The sequence below is a fragment of the Salminus brasiliensis genome, chromosome 2 (assembly GCF_030463535.1).
Source record: "Salminus brasiliensis chromosome 2, fSalBra1.hap2, whole genome shotgun sequence".
NCBI classification, from domain to species: domain Eukaryota; kingdom Metazoa; phylum Chordata; class Actinopteri; order Characiformes; family Bryconidae; genus Salminus; species Salminus brasiliensis.
The window spans coordinates 15,019,078-15,039,761 of NC_132879.1; the positions used below are offsets into that span (position 1 = coordinate 15,019,078).

A 20,684-nucleotide genomic window follows, 5' to 3' on the forward strand; every position below is an offset into this window, starting at 1 on the left:
CTTGTCATTTTCCCATTTCACTTTCTGTTCAGATTTTGAAAGGGAGTTAAATGGAGTGTTTCATGCCTTCTGGTCCAGTGGTCGCCTGTTAATGTGTTCAGCACTGCCCTGAGGGGATCTGTGGTCTCAGGTGGACAGGCCAGAGGTATGTCCAGGATGTATGTGGGCAGATATGGGACACGATACAAGCCAATATGAGCCTCCTCGGGTCAGTTTAGTCCAGTCCAGTGATGTACACTGAAGCGTAAATCCTTAGAAGTAAGCACATGCACTTACACTTACCTACACACACATGCAAACACATACAGAGAGAACGCACACACTGTTTGCACGCCATCAGAGACGCACAGCAAATTGAATTCATGCAGGCATCCAGTAACAAATCCCTCTGTGCTGCATTTGCCACAGCGTAGCTCGCTGGTGGATCCGAGCGGCTGTCGCTGCAGTTGGAGATTGAACTATGACTCATAACACAGAAGATTTACACCACTGGGCTGCTGAATAACTAGCTTCTGTTAAACATGAAGGGAAACCGAGCGCCCATGTTTTTTATTTGGACTCATATAATGGCTGCGCAAGTGTTATTAAAAGGCAGAAGCCTCATAAAGAATAACCTTTATTAATGTAAAGCATAATTACATCTGAATAAACCATCTGTCTCTGCATTGTACTGGCCAGACAAGGAGCCCAACCAGTGTCCACACAGTCATTTGTAAAAAATAGGACAGCCCATAAAGCCCATTTGTCTTATTTCCCATATTTAAACATATCACTAAAATGTCCAAAATCAGAATCAGGTGCAGCACATCAGCTGCAGATGTTTCGAACAAGGTTAGAGAGGATTTTGGAGGAGCCTGTCTTATTTAAACCTCAGACATTTGCCCTTGATTGTCGAAGTGAGTGTTATAACCATGGCAAGATCCAAAATGTTCTCTGAGGCCTTCAGAAAGAAGACTGTAGACGCATATGAGTCTGGAAAGGTTTTAAAACTAAAATATCTCAGAACAATAAGAAATCAGCCATGCCACTGTCCTCAAAATAATTTACAAAAGAATCAACTGCCAGAATGGTCAGGCCGTCCTAGCAAGTTCAGCCCAATACCAAACCACAAAGTGCGCAAAGTCTTCAACAATCAAAAATGTCAGTATGGGATCTACAGGCAGCACTTGCCACAGCTGTTGTCAGAATACAGCATGTACTAGAAAGAGACAAGACAAGTTTGTTTTTATTGGAGGTGTGCAAAGAGGAAACCCTTGCTGTCATAAATAAAAACTAAACACATTTCAGGGTAAGACTAGAGTTTGCCAGTGAACACCTAGACAAAGACCTGAACTTCTGGGACACTGTGCTTTGCACAAATGTTTTTTGGGCATTTGACATTTTTACAAATAAACATCCCAGTTGTTATCCCTGTGTGCATGTTGCCACCTTGCCTCACCTTAAATTACAGTTATGTCCTCAAAATATCTAGATTTGCAGCTGTATTTGAACTGGAAGTAAGTATGACATTGTTTAATTTACTTTAAGGCCTTTAATGGTCTGATAAACAGTGTTTTATTATTCCTGATTCTCTGGTAAGGGTGATTCATAATAATACACACACGAAAAAGAAATAATGGCGCTAAGCTGATGTGTAAAAAATACCATCACTTGTTAGCTGCATTAGCCTTTTTACTCAAATGAACAACTAAAGAAGCAGACTTTAGACAAACAAACAGGAGTTGAGCTTTCTTCACATGAGGATGAACTTACATGTGGAATTGTATTTTTGTCTAGATCCACAATGGCAGCACTGTTTTTCTAATCTAATCAAATCAAACACAATTTCCACTGTTTTCAAAGTGCGAAAATCTATATAATCCAAATGTCAGGTAGAATTCCCTCTTCATCCTCTCTACCCTGGGGCTGTTTAAAGAGCTGTTTATAATGGCAGCTACATAAATAAAGCCATACTTGAATGTGATGGACAAGTACAATGTGTACTTAAGTAAAAAAAAGAGGACATAAACTGTGTCAAATAGTCAAGTCAAGTCAGATTTATTTGTATAGCACTTTTTACAACTGTTGTTGTCACAAAGCAGCTTTACATAAATAGTGATTAATAAAAGACAGAGACAAAGAAGAAAGAAGAAAATAACGTAAGACATGATGGATCAAAGACCCCCAATGAGCAAGCCAACAGCTACAGTGGCAAGGAAAACTCCCTCAGAGCTGGAGGAAGAAACCTTGGGAGGAACCAAGACTCACAAGGGGGACTCGTCCCATCCTCCTCTGGTCAGACCTATTTAAACATTAATGATAAAAATTACCAAACCAGGTATAACAGATAGTTAAAAATGGTTTTAACATGGTCACTAAACATGTAGCAGTGGTAGGCGGGTGAGCCGCTGGTCTGCTATGGGTGGTGGTGGGTGGCAGCTGGTTTGACGCAGGTGGAGGGGACCTCAGCGGGCAATCTTCCAGCAGGTCGGGCTGGGTGGCCATTTACTCGGAGAAGGTAAAAAGAAAGGGTTAGAGAGGAATTTTATGGAGAGCAGAGAATGTTGGGCAGTATCAGAATGTGTCTGACGACTCCGGCAGGTCTGACTATAACAGCCAAATTAAAAGGAGAGAACCAGAAGGTAACACAGACACGGGAGCACCCTGAAATATTGTTTAATAAAAGTTAATTTTATTATTCTACTTAAGAATACTTACCTTGGAATAACCTCAAGTATCACATGTGAGTTATTGCAGATATTATACTTACTGTTTTGATATTTTGAATTTCTAGTAGAACCTGTGTGGCTGCACACCTAGAAATACCTTTTACACTCGAAACATAGCAGTTTATTGGAAAATGCCATCAATTATAACATTTCTAATATTTCAACATGACTTAGTAAAGCTTCTGTCACAGCTATGGTTATTAAATCAGTAATTATGGGTGGAGTGCAAGGTGCATTATGACTGGTTTAATTCAGTTTGAAAAAGCATTTGAAAAAGCATTAGATTTCATACAGTTTGAAAAAGCATTAGATTTCATATATGAAACAAAAAGTAAGATATTGTACATCACTGTTGCTTGTACAATGGAACTTCATTGGACGCTACTGTAAAAAAAAAAAAATAATAATTGCAAGTCATTTTTGAGTATTTCTATTGGACCAGAATTTTGACACAATTTAAATAACATCTGCCTGATTACATCTGATTACATTACATCAAAAAGTCAAAAACTGCAAAAATGGAGACACAAGGTTTTTGTCTGACAGCCTAATACAAATACAAATACTCCTGCAGAAATTCCATTGTCATCCAGAACTGAGGGTTTTATTACTGAGGAGATATTGATTATAGACGTTCCTTGTTGAACTAATCCAGTCAGGATAGGGCTTTGTCCAACTTTTTTCAGAATCGCAAAAAAAGTATGTAATCTTGATATATAACCTAATTATCACTTTAACACCACCCTGACTGAGAGCACGAAAGCAGTTGGGTGGTTCTGGCATTCTTCTGAGGGCTGCCAAAGGAAATACAAGGAGCATTACTCATTTGGAAGATCTGGAAGACCAAGAAAACAGTCGGATATCAGAGCTCATAGTGGACAAGCTTTCTCAGTAAATCCAGAAGCACGTACGGCTCACAACAAGCCATTAGCCAGGAAAGCCAAAGCTTAGAGAAAATTAAGTCGGCATGTTTCATGAACTTGCACTCTCTTTGACGCAGTGTTTACAGCGATGAAGAGAAAATCGATCATAATACTCCCCTGCAAATTCAAGCTGGGGAAATAATGGGAGGTGTGTGTGCGCAAAGAGCCCCTGTGAATGCCGAGACATCCTTGGGAGAGAAGTGGGGGAACAGCCAGATATGCAGTCTAGGTGGAGCTGGAATCTTGCTATAATGGCAAGAGGTTTCGACCCCCCTCAACCCACCTCTAGCACACTCCAGGATTGTTTCTATCGATCGTGTTCGGCTTTAAGGCGTCGTTGGGGATGAACTTTGGAGAAAATAGGGTTTCTGCAGGGAGAATGGTATTGCCACCTTTAGAGGAGACTCTTAGTGTCCTACATAATAGACATTCTGCCAAGACAGAAGGAAAATAACAGCCCTGACATCAACAGAATAAGAGATTAGAAGCACTAAGCTGGCATTTTAACGTATGTGCAATATGTTTTATGTTTATCAACGGGCAAAAACAATCCCTTACTAACGCTCCCAGCAACTCTGGTTTAGTCAGTATCATCGAGTTTAAATGTCAGGTGCATATGACTTGCAAATGCAGGCAATAAAGACACAACACATTTGAAACGGAGCTGTCCTTTCCATGTGCAAAACCCCCGCAAACTCCTAAAGCGATGTAATATCCATGGTGACAAAACACTAGAGCTGGGTCATTACCAGCTCTCTAGAGGAATCACCTTGAAGTGTCAGAATCATTAAAACTTGGCCACATCTAAAGGGAGGTGATCAAAGCTATCAAAGCTGCTCCCTGTCGTGCATGGCCATGCATCGAGGACTCTGTCTGCAATGATGATGAGTAATGAAAGAGTTCAATTCGTCAAATAGCCAATGACCACAATTTGCGTTAGAAACGACATAATGCTGTGCACCTTCTGAATCTTGGATGCCATTCATCTTGAACCCTGTAGAGTCTGGGGTGTGTATTCACAAAAAGAAAGGTGACAGGACTGAGACCACTGGCACAATATGTTTCAGTGTGGCCTGGTGCCCACTGTCTATTATTTCTGATCATGAATATGAAATCATTTGTGTCCTTTTGGGTATAACCAAAAATCTTTAATAGATATCAAGGGATTTATTTTGTCTAGAAAACTGCTTTTAGCATAATTTATGTGCTAAACTCATTTGTGAATTAGCTTTTTTTTATATGTATTAAATAGATTCCCCTTGCAGTGTACAAGTTTGTAAAAAGAATAGTTTTTGTTTTGAACGTGATGTAATAATGAATCCAATAATCTCTATTAATACTCTATTAAAATACTTATATTCTTATATTTGCTTAATTGTAAAAAAAAAAAAATAACAAAAAATAAAAAAAAATTAAAATACTGATGTATTATAAAAGATTGGACACTTTTCCCGTTGTCTCAGAACTTAATTAACATGTTAGGCCCTACTTAACTCATTGGCCCTGGACTGGTAAGACAGAACAAGCATTATCTTCAAAAAATGTCAGCTGATGATAATTCAACAGTCATAGGGTCCTCTAAACACATGGTGTAGGATCTGAATATGAAGTTTAAGTTTCATGAATTCCATTAAGAAATTGCCGTTTCCCACCCCCACAAATCACAGCAAAGTACAGTTTATTTTTTTAAGTACAACAATTTGTTTATTTGTACCTTTTTTCTCCCCCTTTCTTAGATCAATAAGATCAATCAGGACATATATGGTATCTGATATGAGCTTCTTAGAGATAAATACACTTGTTTGATTATTGGAGTTATTAACCTCCTTTAAGACATAGATTCTGTTCTGTTAACTTACTAGTAGAAGTTTTATTTCATTGCACAATGACTAATGTTTCGAGCTAAGACACAGTGTACCTGCAGGAAGGTTTAGCTAACACAGTATTGGGTGGTGCACCGCTCTACTGTGCAGCTCTGCTTGCACAAGCATGACCTCTATCAGGAGGAAACTTGCAGCCTTGCAGTCTCTTTAGAAACAGATTGCTGCAGACATTGGTTTTACTTCGTTTTATGTATTATTGAACAGAATACATAATTTGGCCAGGGTTACCCACACATTTATATACATTGTGTGTGTAGTCAATCAGCCCTAGGCATACTGGAGCCATGAGACTAATCTGATTAAACTAGACGTTTTACCAAATGATTGCTTTAAATGCAATACAGTATAAATGTAGAGGCCAATGGAAAGCAAACAAAAGTTCATGTTATGCACAGTCAGCAATACGCTGATGTCCCATCTACATTCTTTCAGACTCTTTTGATGTCAAGGCAATAGTCTTGGTATTATCAGTGTGAAAATGGCAGCCCAAATCTGTCATAATTCTGCAACTGCTAGCTCTTGTGCCTGGCCTTTCAGCACTGAATTAGACACAGCCCGAATATTGCATTCTGATGTGCAGTCCGACAAATCTATCAAACAATTACCTTTGATAGAGATGCCAATGGAGTAGTGAGATGGATTATGACATGGTGTGCTTCTTCTCCCAGACGGATCAATTAAATGAAAGAGATGAGAGTGAGGAAATGAGAGAGCCAGGCTACAGTAAGGATTTGTGCATGGGGGCACTCCGGTACATTACACCACTGCGCACTTTCCGGTTGTATCCCGGGGCCCTTTCAGAAACCAACTGCTTTTAGCGTGCCTCAGCAAATGGATTTAATTGATTTTCCCTGTGCCGTGATTATGTTGAGTTTATTTTGCCACTGATCCAAGATCCCATGTGAAATGAGTTGGTTGCAGGGTTGCAGGAGGGTTTTCATTTAGAGTGACCAGAAACCGAGCTTATATTGCTCTGAGTGAAAGACAGAAAAACACTTGGTACAAATCCATAACATTTTAACAACCTGTATTTCACACAATATAATGTAATGTGTTTTATAACAGCTGATATTTGGACTTTGTAATGAGTTTTTTTGTTATTGTTCTTCAGATTGTCATTTTATCTGCTCAAATACCACATTCGACTAAATTGCATTCTAAGTCTCACCTGTTTGTTTTTTGCAGAACAAAGCAAAGTTACACAGTTTGAATAAGACCATTTCCAATTTCTCAAATCACTGTTATCACACTTATGGATTTTAAATGTCTAAAGCAATTTCTGCTAGGCGTGAATAAGAGGTTTAAAAAAAACATGAAAAAAAGAACTCTTCAATAATATATATATATATATATATAAAAAAAAAGAATCACTGGCTGTTGAATGTTTCTTTTAACAATCCACATTCTTGTCCAAAAGCTAATCAACACTATTGACAGAAAGGATTGTGATGGCAATGCTGCATCATAGCTGGGAAAAGAGCTGTGAACAAAGCTAAGGTTTGTTTAACAGGCACGGTTTGTGTGGATGCTAAAATTCAGAATAATTGGGTAATAGAGAAGCGAGACAGCAGGTGATCGTTTTTCAAAGGTTCTTTCTTTGGGCATCCACTTCTAAACAAATCACAGCGCTGATTCTTTCTGAAGAGCCAGTTAACAGAAATCAAACAGCAAGCTGTTCAAGGTGAACAACAAAAACTGCTCCAGCTACAAGCATGAAGCATGAAGTCGGATGAGGTTAATTTAAGTCACCTAAGACTTTGTAAACAACTAAGTCAGCATGTCCTAAAGCTATGTACTGTAAGTGCGAAAACCACTGAGAACCTTTTCAGCGGTGCAACAGCAGTGCCTATTGGCATCTTCCTTTATATATATCCACTTTGCTAGACAACAAAACAAACTCTGCAAACTTCTCTAGCAACTAAAACAACAAAGCAGCTCCAAAAATATCTGATCCTTTGTCCCCTGAGAAAGAAAGAAAAAAAAAACATCACTTATAAATGTCACAATATAAGAATTTCTGACTACTGTGCCTTTTTACAATGAGCACCTGCAAATGTGCTTTGGATTTAGCATGGCTTGACCTCATCATTACGCCTGTTGAAAAGTTATCTCCTGCCGAGATTCAAAGAGCTACTCCCCTGCCGTAATCTTACGTGATTTATCAAGTCCCGAGCATGGTCTGTCAGATAATCTGCGTCAGCTCTTTTCTATCCAAGAACAACCTCCCACCCTGTCAACAACTGGCATTAAACATGTTTCTGAGAGAGACCCACGCTCAGCGGAGCTTCACCTGACGTACATTCTTCCACGTTTTCTTCCTCTTACCCCGTTTCCAATTTTTTTTCCACTGACGAAAGAAACTCAACAGGCTTTAAATGAACCAGCATCTTTTATTGGCAGCGACTGAGATGAACTTCATACTGTTCTGGAATGAGATTCACAGCCGTTTACTGAGGGCACCAGAGGGAGTGTGACCAGCAGGAAAGGTCGCGACTCCTGCACGTCCATGTGAACATCCCTTCGTGTTAACTTCCAACTGTGATAACAGCCACATCAAGCTTTCTCAGGCAGTGCAAACACCTCCATTGACGTGGCGAGTCCTGAATAGAGGTGTGACTTAATAAAGACACATAAAGACATTATGCTGAGAGAGAAATCCACACAAGATACAAATCAAAGCCAAGCTTTCCCAATTGCATCATAACTGTAAGGACATTGCAGTAGAGCTTGTAGATGATAAAGCCACTAGTGATAATTTATCTACTCCTCAGAATGCTGTAAGAACCAATTTAACACTGTATTCTGTACTCATTCAATGCTTGGAGAGGTAATTCAGCACTGGTTGTTTTACTGTACACTCCTAAAAATAAAGAAGGTTTACTATTTACATTTTTCCACCCATTTTTCAGGGCAATGCCTCTCAAATATAGGCTTCAGAGAATCTCAGATGGTCCAAATGTTTGGTCCAACCCAGCTCAAATACTGTGGACTATCTGGTGGTCCCTGAGGATTGGTTTGAGAACCACTGCTCTAGGGAACCAATACAGGTTCATCTATGGCACTACTCCAAAGACCTCTCTTTAGCAGCTTTATTTTTAAGAGTATAAGAGTATTTTAACACCATGAAGGGCTCTCTTCTTCATATAAGAATAGTTCCTCAACTCTAGTCCCGTAGTGCCACAGCACTGCACTGTTTAGCTCTGTTTCCTCTTCTCCAGTGCTCCAATTTATCAGATACTCACCACAAGGGCTGGGAGAAAGGAAACTGCCAGACTATGTCATGTTAGAGACTGGGAACCCTGTGGTAGACTACAGTCATCATATGCACAGATCTCTGTAGAGTGAGGTACACTGTTTTTGTAGAGAAGCTTCTCTCAAAATGATCTGTTGTTCTTGGACAGGACTGGAGCAACAGTGAGAAGGATGTGTTCGTTATATCTGACGCTCAGTCAGGCGAAGCATGAAAGCAGGAGCAGGTTGTCTTCCAGAAAACACAGAGTATACCTGGGAATGATCTAGAAACTGGTGTTTGTCCAGAATATTGGTTTGAGCAGAGAAAGGCGTATTGTTTACCTCCACCCAGAGGCTTTGCCGTCGCAGTATTGATCAGAAACAGCCTTCGTCTTTCTCCTCAGTCAACTTGAACAGAACAATATTAAATCCCCATTTCCTCCCGAGGCACCTCCGAACGCTTGAAGTGATGCATGAGCAGCTATAAAAGAAAAACAAGGCTTCGATTCTTCCCCCCTCACATTTCATCAGGAGCTGATTTCAGAGCTTTGACCAGTAATTTGGGTCTTGGACCCCCGACGGATATCACCTTTAGGCCCTCTTGGACTTAATGCTGAAGCTGCTCACATACAATAAACTCTGAAATTGACTCTGCATTATGATATGTACATATATACAGGAATGATTCCCCACTAGCTTTCAGGCTAGATTAAACCATGAATAAATGTCACTGCCTGGCAAAGTTCGATCCTGGCAGGTGCTTGCAGGCTTCCATAGTTCCACAGAAACACACGTAACATGATTAGTTAGAGGTTGGAAAACATTGGGTCGCTGAAGGGTTGGTTTTTCCACACTCTTGAATAAAAAAATATTGGCGTAGTTGGTCCATTGTCCCAGGCTCGTCCTAGGAGACACCACAAGCATCCTTTTGAACTTCTACTGCTCAAAGCCGAGCAGAAGGAGAAGGAGAAGACAGGTGAGCACCGGCAGAAACATGTGAGTGCTCACAGGGGCAGAGTTACGGTCTGTGTGCAAGGGGATGGTGGGGTCACCCCAAAGTCTTTCATTCTCTGTGTCCTGAGAAACAAACATACAAATAAGAAAAGTAATTTATTAGCCCTTTCCTTTTGTTGTAATTCAGTGTTTGATGATATCATTGCTTATCATTTCTGGTTGATGAGTAAATGTGTAATTTCCAATTAATGTCAAAAGTTTTTTAAACATACTGCAATTGCAAAATGTATCCCTCACAGGTTCCTTGCGTATTGCTATGCCCTATTAAAGTATTGTAAAAAGGACCAAATCTTGCTCAGTTGATGTGAACATGTAAACATATCTGCCTGTTTTGAGTGACAGCTCAGCAGTCAACAAGGCAGAATGAAGAATATACAGAGGACATAGTTTGTATTAGCTTGATCTGAAAGTTAATAACATGTCTTTTTCATAAGTAGGTGATATTGCAGTTGTTATGGCAATGGTTGTAAAGAGGCACAGAGAAAAACAGGGAAAACAAGTTAAAGATGGATTTTATTTTATTATTTATTAATTTTGTTTTATTATTTAACGTTTATCATGTTAATTATTTACCTTTATTTTTATATTAAATCTTTAATAATATATTGTATATATATATATGTATATATATATATATATATGAAAGCATAATGTGTGTGTGTATATATATATATATATATATATATATATATATATATATATATATATATATATACACATTATGCTTTCACTTTATCCTATCCTTATTTCATCAATCACTTGTGAAGCACCTTGAATTTCAATTTTATTTGTCTCAAAGGTGTTAATAAATAATAAATAAAGATCGTTGATTTATACATTTTATGTCAAGATTTATTCCACAGATCTCTTTGTCTACTTAATTAAATGGTAAAAATTGCAAACAAAACTGATTTATTACCATTATTTCTCCATCAGCATTACTTATGAAAGCTCAGACGACATAGTGTAGTTTCACCGGTGATAGATCAACTGTCCCCTGGTTTCTATCAACACCATTGTAAAGGAGTCTCTAAAGTCACACAGATTAAATGATGGGCATCCCAATTGCATTGCCAGTCAATGCAGTCACCTTGTTAGCTAATGTAACAAAATTGGCAGTTAGTGTTCTCAGTGGATGGTAAGATAAAGATACAGCGACTAGCTTTATGTGTCTATGAGGAAGCACAGGCTAGCCTTCACTTTCCCAGTACTGGTAGCATTGTATGTTGGAAGGGTCCTTGATAGTGAGTGGAAATTTGTAATGACAAAACCGGGGAGAAAACTGGGCAAAACCCCACAAAAAAGATTGAAAATTTGAAAATTGAGGCAGACATTTCTCTTCAAATTCACACAGTTATTTGTGGAGGAGGCTGTTAAACAGGAACAAGGTTGGAGACAGTAAACGGTTTAATGTGATATATTACATTTATATAATCGTTGTCTTTCACTTTAAATAGCCTTGACAATAAATGTGCTCAACAATAGAGTTTATTATTGTGGAAATTAAGTACAAACATAAATCAAAAAATATTCAATGTGCTTTTTTTCCCAATAAATTGGTAATTGTCACAAATATTGGAGGAATATTGGGTGCCAGCAGTTCACCTGAAGTTGCATCCTGTTGCAGGAAGCATCTGCAGAGCGAGCATCGGTAGCATAGCTGAGCTGCTAACTATGAATCTGGTGCAAAACCCCAAGGAACTGCATCACTTTTTGATATGACCACCTGATCCACACCAATAAAAGTATGTGTGGAGCTCTGCTGCTGTAGGGCCGTGCTGTATTGAGAGCAACTGCAAATGCTCCCATTTCTCCATTACCCCCTCCTGTAACCCTCACCTGTGTGGGTATGGCTGGGCTCGCTATGTTCTGTTCCGTATCCATGGTTACAAGGCCGGCAGTGGTGTGGCGTGCTTCTCTGTCCGTCACAGGGCTTAAGCGCTCTGATTGGCTGGGAGTGGGCGTGAGGTCCATTCCGTTCCCAAATGTCAGGAGAGCGTTCCCTGTTCAATGAGAAAAGACAACACTTCTAAAGTCACAGCTCAGACTGAAGACATTTGGCAGGCAGAAACAGAAAATTGTCCTGTTGTGCTGGAGAGCACCCTTCATGCTCAGCTTCTACTTCTTTTATCAGACGGATATTTGAATCCGGGCTCGGCGGGCGGGGTGGGCCGCTGCAGGCTCACGCTGTGGCTTGAATAGGGAAAAGACGAGCGCTCAGTATTCCTCTCAGGTCTTTCAGCTGCACCTGCCTCTCTCCACTTCCTCTCATTAACTCTCGCTCACAAGTGGCTCGGCCAAACAGCGCTCGCGATCCTCACACTCCTCCGCACATGTCCCTCACTTCAGAGAACCGCGGAAGAGTTACTTTGTGTGACAGATCTATGTTTGGACAGGGCCCGGCTAAAACACAAAGTCAATAATATGGATGAATCATTGTTGGTAATGTAAGAGAAAGGCCGTGCCAGGCATGGCTGGATTAAGGAGGGGAGGGGGAGTGTGAGTCTGAGCGTGAGAGTGACAGTGAGGAGGGTGGGAGGGCATTTCTAAGAGAAGTGGCTCACTGAGAGCATTTATATGAACACTAATAATACAGTCATTATCTGACTAAGCAGTTACTGGATTATTTTCGGCACATGGGAAGAAAGGAGGGCTTGATTCAAGTGTACATCATTTACATATGAAGAAAATATATTACACCAACACAACTTATCTTTTACATTTACTTACTTTGTGGAGATAATTACATTGACGTATTTTTTTTTCTCATGCGGAAATAATGTACACATGATTCAGGCAAGTAAACTCAGCAGACTACTTTTTACAGTGCAGACAATTCTATTTTGTATAGGATTATTAACAGCTTATTTAATGTATTTAATTCATAGGAAAATAAGGTATACATTTAAATAGAGCTAAAATTCTATACGGATGATGTATTACATTTTAATAACATTGTATATCCAATCATTTAAAAATAATACATTGAAATCTAATAAAGATACCATTAGGCCAATAATAGAGGTTTTTTTAGCAGTGGGAAGCACTTGTATTTCTGATAACTAATCATTATTTAATCACTATTTAATCATTACTAAAAAATGACTAAAGAGAATTCACAGCTGCTTTCTTCCAGGACTCTTTACTAAAAAAGACATTGTTAAACTGGTACATGTAAGATAAATATGTTAGTGCACCCTAGAAAATTCAAGGCAGGCCAAATTAAAATGATTAAAGATTAAAGATTAAAAGATTAAAAAGAGTTTTTAAAGGTAACTCAGCTTAGTTTAGTTTTCCTAAGTCATATTTGTTAGTTCTGCATCTATATTTGATCAACAGTACATATTTAGTTGATCCAATTCATAAACATTACTCAACTTAAAGAGAATCTGCAGAATTTTTACTTCTTTTTATATTGTGTATATAGTGTAATTTATTTATCTAGGTTTTTGTAAGTGAGTGTCTTGCTATTCCTTTCTGCTGTGACACTGAGAATTTCCCCAGTGTGGGACTAATAAAGGATTATCTTATCTTATCTTATCTTATCTTATCTTATCTTAGCTAAGCCCTTGCTGGAATGTTAACTTATGATCTGCTTAGTCTTGATGAGTAGCAGTTAGATCATTGTGCCACCCTAGAGCTGTGAAATTACGCTACATAAAAACACAGTTCTGAGTAAATGTACCTTTCTATTTTTTTACTGGACATGGATATACACATGGTTTTATAGCAACCATCTAACTGCCTGCTTGTAAAGAGATTCATAAGTTCAAATTCCATCAATGCCACAGCCCCCCATTGCCAGGAGTCTGAGAATAGTAAGGCATATCTAACCTGCAGATAGGAATAAGAATAAGCAGTAAACAAATTGAGGGGGGGGGTGGGGTGGGGTGCACAGACTAAACACCTTACACCTCATATATTTCAGCCACAGCTCATTTACCTGTGTTTTTGAGTTCTTAAAATGTATTGTTGACCAAACTAAGATTCATGAAAACATTCAACAGTAAAACACATGAAATGTCTTTCACAAAGTGCATAGAAAAGTGCTCTGCTGTTAGTTTAATAGTAATATTCTACCATAATCCTAAAGGAAGTGCTTACAGATATTAGCTATATTTCCAATATCTATGTTTTGATGTTTATGCCACAGTTGGGCACTGTTTTTCAGCACATTCATTTTAAAGATTAGCCTGGTGTCTTCCCTTCATGTTCATCTGTGCACATGTTCAAACAAACAGGATCGTAAACTCTACAGACCTAATTCAACACTGAAAAAAATAACTATATATGAACAAACTTCTACAGCCGGGTCTGAGTCTGTCAACTGAATTTCAAGACCTTTTCAGGCACTATTACTAAAGGTTTGCACAATTGTATCATTATCACTTATTTCATTAAACAAATGTGCAGGTGAACAGAGAATTGATTTTTCTGTATAATTTTAGGTAAACATATTAACACATGCTGAGAGAGGAGAGACTAGGAAAACTAGTGAAAGACATATCGGCTTTGCATCGTAGAGCTTTCCTTAGGCACTGCACACAATAGATCATAGACAGCTCTCTAGTCTCTGGACCTGACATGCTATTGTACAGAGCGAGAGTAAAGAGAGGGGGAAAACAGAGAGAATGACAGATACAAGAGAAAGGTGGACATAAAGTGAGGGGCCAGGGGAGAGACTGAAAGACAGAAAAAGAAAGAGAAAGAAGCCTCCCTCCAGAATACATATAACTCATCATGCTACACTGATAAATGCATACATTGACTCTACATGCATGCATTGCTACAGAGATTAATGGTGAACAATATTTCCATGCATGAAACCACAGAGAGTGGAAGTGATTTTCTTTCCCTCACTGCTTAAACAGAACTTATGGCATAAAGGAGAGATGGATAATGTTTTCTTTTTAAAAGATGATGAGGAATAATTATAGTGGTTATACTTGTAATTAATTTCCATTCATTTACTTTGTGCATGGGTATGTTTGAGTCTGCACATTTTGTCAGGGTTTATTTCCAATGTCAAAAATGGTGTAGACAGGCTGTCTACACCTTAAGCAGAATTTCACAACTTATTTCAATAAGCTACGAGTGAGATATAATTAATACTGAATTACACTATATTTGTCATCACTGCAACTTCTAGGTGTTAGAAATACTAATCTGAGAAATGTTAGGTCCCTGCAGTTGTTGATTGGTAGAATGTAGAGGAAATCTTCTTGAACAGTGTAAAGAAAAGTGTCTTTAAAGCAGTAGTATATGCTTTGGAAAACATAAAAGCAGACTGATTGTTGCTATGGTATCCTAGGCGGTTGCAATAGGGTGGCTAAATGGTTTCTAGATGAGTGATATGCTGTTGTTAGGTGGTTGCTATGGAGTTCCTTAGCGGTTGTTAAAGTGTTGCTAGGAGGTTGTGATGGAGATAGCTATACTGTTTTTCAATTTTTATTCTTCCTCTTTAGTTTTATTCTTAATTGTTCTGCCAGATTTTTTGCTAACTAGGTTTCGGGATCTCAACATTGTTCCAACTCAGTTTGACTGTGCAATTTAATAGTGTGCAAAAGTTTGTGCACATTACAATGCTACAAATACACTGGTAGCAACCAACTACCCCCATACAGTACAACAGGAATTACTGGGTAACATGTTAGCACCTGGGACCCCATACCAACCATCTGGGATGCTAAAGCAAGTGCCTAGCAAACACCTAGCAACACCCTAGCAAACAGAAGCTGCACAATCATTCTGTGTTTCCATCAACAAAGTGCAATAAGTAACAAACCACCTAGTTTGATACTAAAGGCCTTTATAAAAACAAATACAAACTGTACCTTGTATAACATTTAAAATAGAGTAAAAATGTTTTCTCATTTGGTAATAAGGTGGGATTCGTGGTAGGTTTCTGTCCTCAAAGTCACACTTTGGATTGAGTTGAATATTTTGACAAAACAACAACAACAAAAAAATGTTTGTAACAAATAAAGTAGCCTATAGTCTAATAGCATCACCAGTGAAACATCTAAAATATCTACCCAACAGAGCTAATAGTGAATAATCCATTAGAGGTTAATTTAGCTAAAGACAGGTCTGCAGATTATCCTGGTACGGTCAACAGGTCAAATATTTAAACTGACTTCTTGTGTTCCTGAAGACCAGCCGAGGAATTTCAAGATTCCTTGTTATTGGTACATTTGTAATCATTTGTGAAAATCTAATTATTAGAAATGAAATTTTCTTGTGAGGAAAGAAAATAGCACAGCCTATGATCTGGTATTTTCCCCTTTGAGTGAAATAACATCAATTCGACCTTTACTATAATCATCCACCTTTCTTCGACATCAACTGGGGGAAAGTTTTTCTCAAGCCTCCATCCAGAATTCTTTCAGCTGTGTGATGGTTCAGACAGATGGTCTCACAATTTCCTTAGGAGCCCTCTGATACAAAAACGAATTCCTAATGGATTCTATGTTGCAGAGCTCTCCAGGCCCTACTGCAGAAAAACAACCTCGAACCATGACATTTCCACCTCTATGCATCACAGTTCATATGGGTTCTTGTGCTCAAACGCAGTGTTTTGTTTACGCCAAGCATGTCCTTTGGTACAGTGTCAAAAAACAAAGTGCTTCGTTTCGGAAGTCCTGGTCTGTCTTTGTCTAGGTGTTCTCTGACAAACAGCAGACAGCAAAGGTTTCCTCCTCTCACATTCTAATTATTATTCCTCTTAGTATTATTATTTTATTTTAAGTAGTAACTTTTTCCTCACAAGATTTTTTTTTTAATTGCACTGAATTACATTTTACAAATTTAGATTTTAAAAGACTTATCCAGTTACCGCCATCTATCAGTATTGTTCAAATAAAGATCAAATGTCCATGTTTTAATGTTAAAAACATTGTATTTTGTCTTAACTGTTTAAGCTTTAGTACAGTTCAGTACAGAAATCTAAATACAACATTCCTTTAAGTAACCTTTCCTATAAAGCAGCTTGGCCTTGCTATTGCTCTACATTTGTATAAGCATTCAGTGTCAAACTAAATACTACCATCGTCTCAGGCTTTGCAGAGTAAATGCGAGCAGAATTTTCCCTCCAACCAAGCTGTTCATTAAACAAATATGATGTTACAATGTCCACACTTGAGATTTTAATGCAAGCAGTATTTTGCAAAGGCTGTCCTGACATAATTATGAAAGCAATTTGGCCGTTATTGGAACGGGCAGATTTTTCACTCCACTGCATTTCTGAGTGGCTGAGGAGAAGCACAAATGTAGCAAGGCCGGGGCTGCCTCCCAGCTAAAATGTACGGAAGGTGTTCGCATTATTTCAGAAAAAAAGCAAAGTGCAGTCTTTAGATTATTAATAAGGAACAGGGTCATGATAATGTAAAGTGTACTGATGATCAGAAGAGAAAAATCATTCACAGTTCTGTTTTGTTTAGAAGTGTCATGTCATGTAACAATGTTAGGACACCTCACTAAAACCTTTGTCTTTTTTTAACACATTTAGACATACAAACACTTAAATTTTCATGTGAACAATGTTGAGCCATGTGGGTCATTTAACTTAACACATACAACCAAAGTAATGTCTTTTAGAAATCATTTGTAAAATGTAATTATTAGAAATGCAATTTTCTGATGAGGAGAAATGTTAGTCCACCCCCACATTTATTACTTATATAAATAAATAAGTATATATTACATTTATACTTAAAAAGTCTTAAATGAGAATCAGATGCTCCACATCAGCTGCAGATGATTAGAACATGGTTAGAGAGGACTCATTTTTAATCCTTATGATTGTAGTTTGGTTTGCTCTTGATTGGTAAAGTAAGTGGTATCACAATGGTGAGATCCAAAAAGCTCACTGAGGCCTTTCGAAAGAATACATTATAGATGCACATGAGTCTGGGACAGGATTTAAAAAGATCTTAGATACATTAAAAGCAATTTACAAGTGAAAAAACAATCCTAAAAAGTCCTTAAGGTATATATAGGTAGCTCATGCCACAATACAGCATCTACTATCAGAAAGACATTGTAAAAAGTAAGACTTTTTGGAAGGTGGGCAAAAAAACAATTCAAAGCACATAAGTCCTGTCTTTGTCTTGGTGTTCTCAGGTAAGCTTTATGCTCACCCTGATGTTAAAAAGACAAAGAATTGGGGATGTTCTAATTTTTTCACATGACTGTATTTTAAAATGTCAAGGCATCTCAAACTACCTCAAAAGTGTCTGCCAGGCCTCAGACTCCAGAGGGTTAACAGCAATACAGGGTGAGTTTCTTCTGCAGACATGTCATCACTGATAATGGTAACGTAAAAGGTCTTAGGCTCCACTGATTATCTGAAGAGATCACGTAAAACTCACTGAGACAGATGTTGTCGGTGAAATAATCCAGAAACTCTGTGCACTGCTCTCTCTGATTGCCACTCGCTGAGCATGTGCACCACGGCGACACGTTGGATGTGGAGTTATCTACGTAGTTTGGCGTGATGGAGCTACCTGCGGAAATAAAGCACATGTTCAGAATATATTCACTGGGCAAATACTGGGCCATGTTATTTTGTGTCAAAGCAGTTTCTATGCAGATTTTTAAATAATAATATTCGGTTTACAATCATGTCTATAATAAATTCATTACATACAGTCTTCAGCGATGAATAGGTGCAGTGACCTTAGGTTCTAACCTAAGTTCACTTCTGTACACAAAAATCTATTTATTCGGATGCAAAAGGCAAAACCTCATCAGCACTCAACACTGATAAGAAGACAAATTTGGCCAAAAGGCTGGCTATTGCCAGTAGACGTTAGAGGTACATCTGAGAGAATATATGGCCCTTTCGAACATTACTTTCATATGATTTCAACTTGTTATCAAATGGTTACCCTTCGTCTGTCGGCCTGAAGTGGTCACTCTCTTTCTTTGTATATGGTAATTCAAATAATCCTCCAAAGGTGACAACAATCAAATGGTCATACCGATAACCAGCTGTTGTGTGATAACCATCACCCCCCCTAATGTTGATACCCCAAGTGCACTCACCTTCACCCCCCTCCTACCCCTCCTTAAACTCCTCTTCATCATCCTTTCCCCTCCCACAGTTCCCAATGTATATAAGGTTCTCTCAAAACATTCCTAACCAGACTGGATTTGACTGGACTGGATTTGACTAGACTGGATTAGTTCAGACTGGATTGGTTCAGACTGGATTGGTTTAGACTGACCGTGATCAACTAAGCTGTGCCTGTGTATGATTTTCTGTCTGCATGTGAATATACTCCAATGCTAAAGATCCAGTCTCCTGACTCCTGAATCTGCCTCCTGCATGCCGGATTTCTAACAAACGATAAGTCAATACATGTCTGTCATTGTCCTATCATATGAGAATTATCTTAAATTTGAAATGTTGAATTTTTAAAAATACAATATCAAAAAAGCCTTTCTTTTCTTTCAATTATATTATTATTATTTATAGAGTTTGCTTTTGGGCTAGAATTTCTGGTTATTTTGAATCAAATGCTTGTATTGTATTCAAGGTGAATGCAGTCTGAAGGAGGATACTGCTGTGGACACTGATCATAAAGTAGCTAGCTATGCTAACTCAACATTCCAACAGGCTATTTAATGTTATTTAGAGCTAATCTGAGCACAGCTAACTAGCTTTCAAAGAACAACACAAAAACAGTGCTGGAAGGACCATAAAATTTCCAAAGAAGAGGACCTGCATCTGTGATTGAAGGCTCTAAATGTAATACATCCACCCAAATGTCCATATGCCTGCTCTCATCAACTAAAAGAAACTTAGTTATAAAGCTCTGGTGAAGCGAATGCATCTGTGCTTGTGAGGCATGTAATACATCAGCCTTCATCATACTACTTATACTGTTTATTATCACTGTGATTGTAATCTATATCAATGGATCCACTGTCGCACAGGAAGATCTAACACTAAGCAAAACCAATAGGATGGTCCTTCACTGTACAAATGCGCAGTGACCCAAAACACAGTGAAAGCAACTCAAGAACTTCTTAAGGCGAAAAATAGAATGTTCATAAATGGCTGAGTTGGGCACTTGACCTCAACCCAACTGAGCTTGCTTTTCACTTACTGAAGACAAAACTGAAAGCAGACAGACCCACAATCAAGCAGCAACTGAAGGTGGCAGCAGTAAAGGCCTGGCAAGGAATCTCAATAGAGGAAAACTCTGCATTTGTCTTTCACGGCAAAGGATTTGCTTCCAAGACTTTAAAAGAATGCTTCTATTTACTGCATGTTCGATTGTCCAATTACTTATTTACTTATTCAGACTGTGAAAAAGGACAGGCTATGTATGAGGCAAAAATAGTTACAGAGGCAAAGTTTTGAACATTGTCATTGTCCAATTTTCTTTGGACCTTACTGTATGCCTTGGCACAGGGTTTGCTGGACAACACTCTTCACTGCTTAGTAATAGACTCCAACTCCTCATCTAATTACCAGCCCATTATGTGGTGACTCAGGAGTGTTTAAAGAGGGAGAAGATAAAATTATACAGTGTGGCGGTCCCTCAGGACTGCAGGTGATGATCACTGCTTTAACAGTTTCTTCTGGAGACTTTGTTATGTGACAGTATAAACTCTTCATTACATACTGACTTTTCTTCCAGATGCATTTAAGGCTCTGTGCAGTCCCCTATGCATGCTGTTCATACTATATGTAGTCATTATCTGGGCTGTAGACCAGGTTAACACGTGACTATGGGGAGCTGTCTAACTCAAACTTGAAGAGTACACCTGATAATTGGGTCAGCTCAAGGTCAGATCTCATTCTTACCACAAACTAACTGCTCCAGAGTTCATTTGGGACCAGACCAAGGCCACCTCTTCTCAAGTGTCTTTGTTCGGTTGTTTTGGTCCACATCCGAGTAAGGACACTGCATTCA

The 20,684-nt window shown here is 38.5% G+C and overlaps 1 protein-coding gene across 2 annotated transcripts in view; it reads right to left on the reverse strand.

Moving 5' to 3' along the window:
- Positions 1–7,722: 7,722 nt before the first annotated feature.
- gfra4b (GDNF family receptor alpha 4b) overlaps positions 7,723–20,684 on the reverse strand; it is a 77,291-nt gene continuing 64,329 nt past the window's right edge. Inside the window, exons 6-8 of one of the 2 annotated variants that reach the window (XM_072673582.1) lie at positions 18,129–18,263; positions 11,599–11,762; positions 7,723–9,822 (exon numbers count right to left, since the gene is read on the reverse strand). In XM_072673582.1, coding sequence (XP_072529683.1) covers positions 9,682–9,822; positions 11,599–11,762; positions 18,129–18,263 — 440 coding nt within the window. In that variant the 3' untranslated portion in view covers positions 7,723–9,681. The remainder of the gene's footprint in view (positions 9,823–11,598; positions 11,763–18,128; positions 18,264–20,684) is intronic. The other variant, XM_072673581.1, reaches the window with a different exon arrangement.